General features: G+C 41.7%; 1 protein-coding gene across 1 annotated transcript in view; it reads right to left on the reverse strand.

Moving 5' to 3' along the window:
* Nucleotides 1-386: 386 nt before the first annotated feature.
* Nucleotides 387-1,068, reverse strand: part of Paxip1 (PAX interacting protein 1) — a 48,079-nt gene continuing 47,397 nt past the window's right edge. The window contains exon 21 of the mRNA XM_005367452.3: nucleotides 387-806. Within this exon, the coding sequence (XP_005367509.1) occupies nucleotides 791-806 (16 nt within the window). The 3' untranslated portion in view covers nucleotides 387-790. The remainder of the gene's footprint in view (nucleotides 807-1,068) is intronic.

Consider the following 1,068-nt stretch of genomic DNA (forward strand, 5'->3'; position numbering starts at 1 on the left):
TGCAGGTGGGGCTCATTGGACAAAAGGGTCTACTGCATGATACACGGCAACATCCAATCCCACAATGAAAAGGTGTTGGAAGGATGGAGGAGCAAGATGGGTTTTTGTTTGTTTAGTTCTTATTTGGGGGGGGGGGCGCGTTTCTTTAGTAGGGTATGCTGCAGGGGTGACGGGCAGATTTGAGGGACTGAGAGGTGAGTAGGATTGGGGTACATGCTGTGAAATTCCCAAAGAATCAATAAAGAAACATGTTAAAAAATACTGTGAAACTTCTCAAAATGCTATCCAGTTTGAAGAAAATCATTTAAGTTATGCAAAGAATACGAAATTATAAATAATCACTCAATTCTAAGTTCAAAAGTACATTTATTTAAATGTGAGCAAGTTATCAATATAAAAGAAAAGTATAAGAAATAAAAATAATCAAAGTACAAAACATCTCAAATCTTACATCCATAATTTAGACAGCAAAGTCTTTATTTACATAATTTTATTTGTAGATGAAATTTCATACAGTTTTCTGAAAACACATAAAAACCTGGCAAATTAATAATCGAAGACTTAATGTGGGCTCTTAGGCATATAATACAAAACATAATTTATGTTTCCTAGAATAAGATCACACATCTTAACACGATGCAGTCAGTATTACATCTGTCTTCCTGGTAGAGGTCTCTCCCTAAGGCAGAGCTGGAAAACAAGCCCTCTGCAGGGAGGGAGTCCTGGTGTGCACGCTGCCAGCAGCTACCCTTGTGCTCCAGGCTCCAGGCCCACAACACACAAGAGGCCGTCAATTAAATTTATATGTGGCCTTGTTGAGGAAAACAGTCTTCATACACATGGTAGCAGGGTCACAGTAATCAGAGCCTCTATGTGACAGGCAGCTCTAGTGAGCACCTCCCACCAAGACAGTCCATCCCACACTCCAACACCCGGGTCTTATAACCGCCCCCACTGCACACTGCAACACCCCGGTCTTATCAAACTCCTCCTACTGCACACTGCAACACCCGGGTCTTATCAAACTCCTCCTACTGCACACTGCAACACCCGGGTCTTATCAAACTC

Source organism: Microtus ochrogaster, unplaced genomic scaffold, assembly GCF_000317375.1.
Source record: "Microtus ochrogaster isolate Prairie Vole_2 unplaced genomic scaffold, MicOch1.0 UNK18, whole genome shotgun sequence".
Taxonomy (NCBI): domain Eukaryota; kingdom Metazoa; phylum Chordata; class Mammalia; order Rodentia; family Cricetidae; genus Microtus; species Microtus ochrogaster.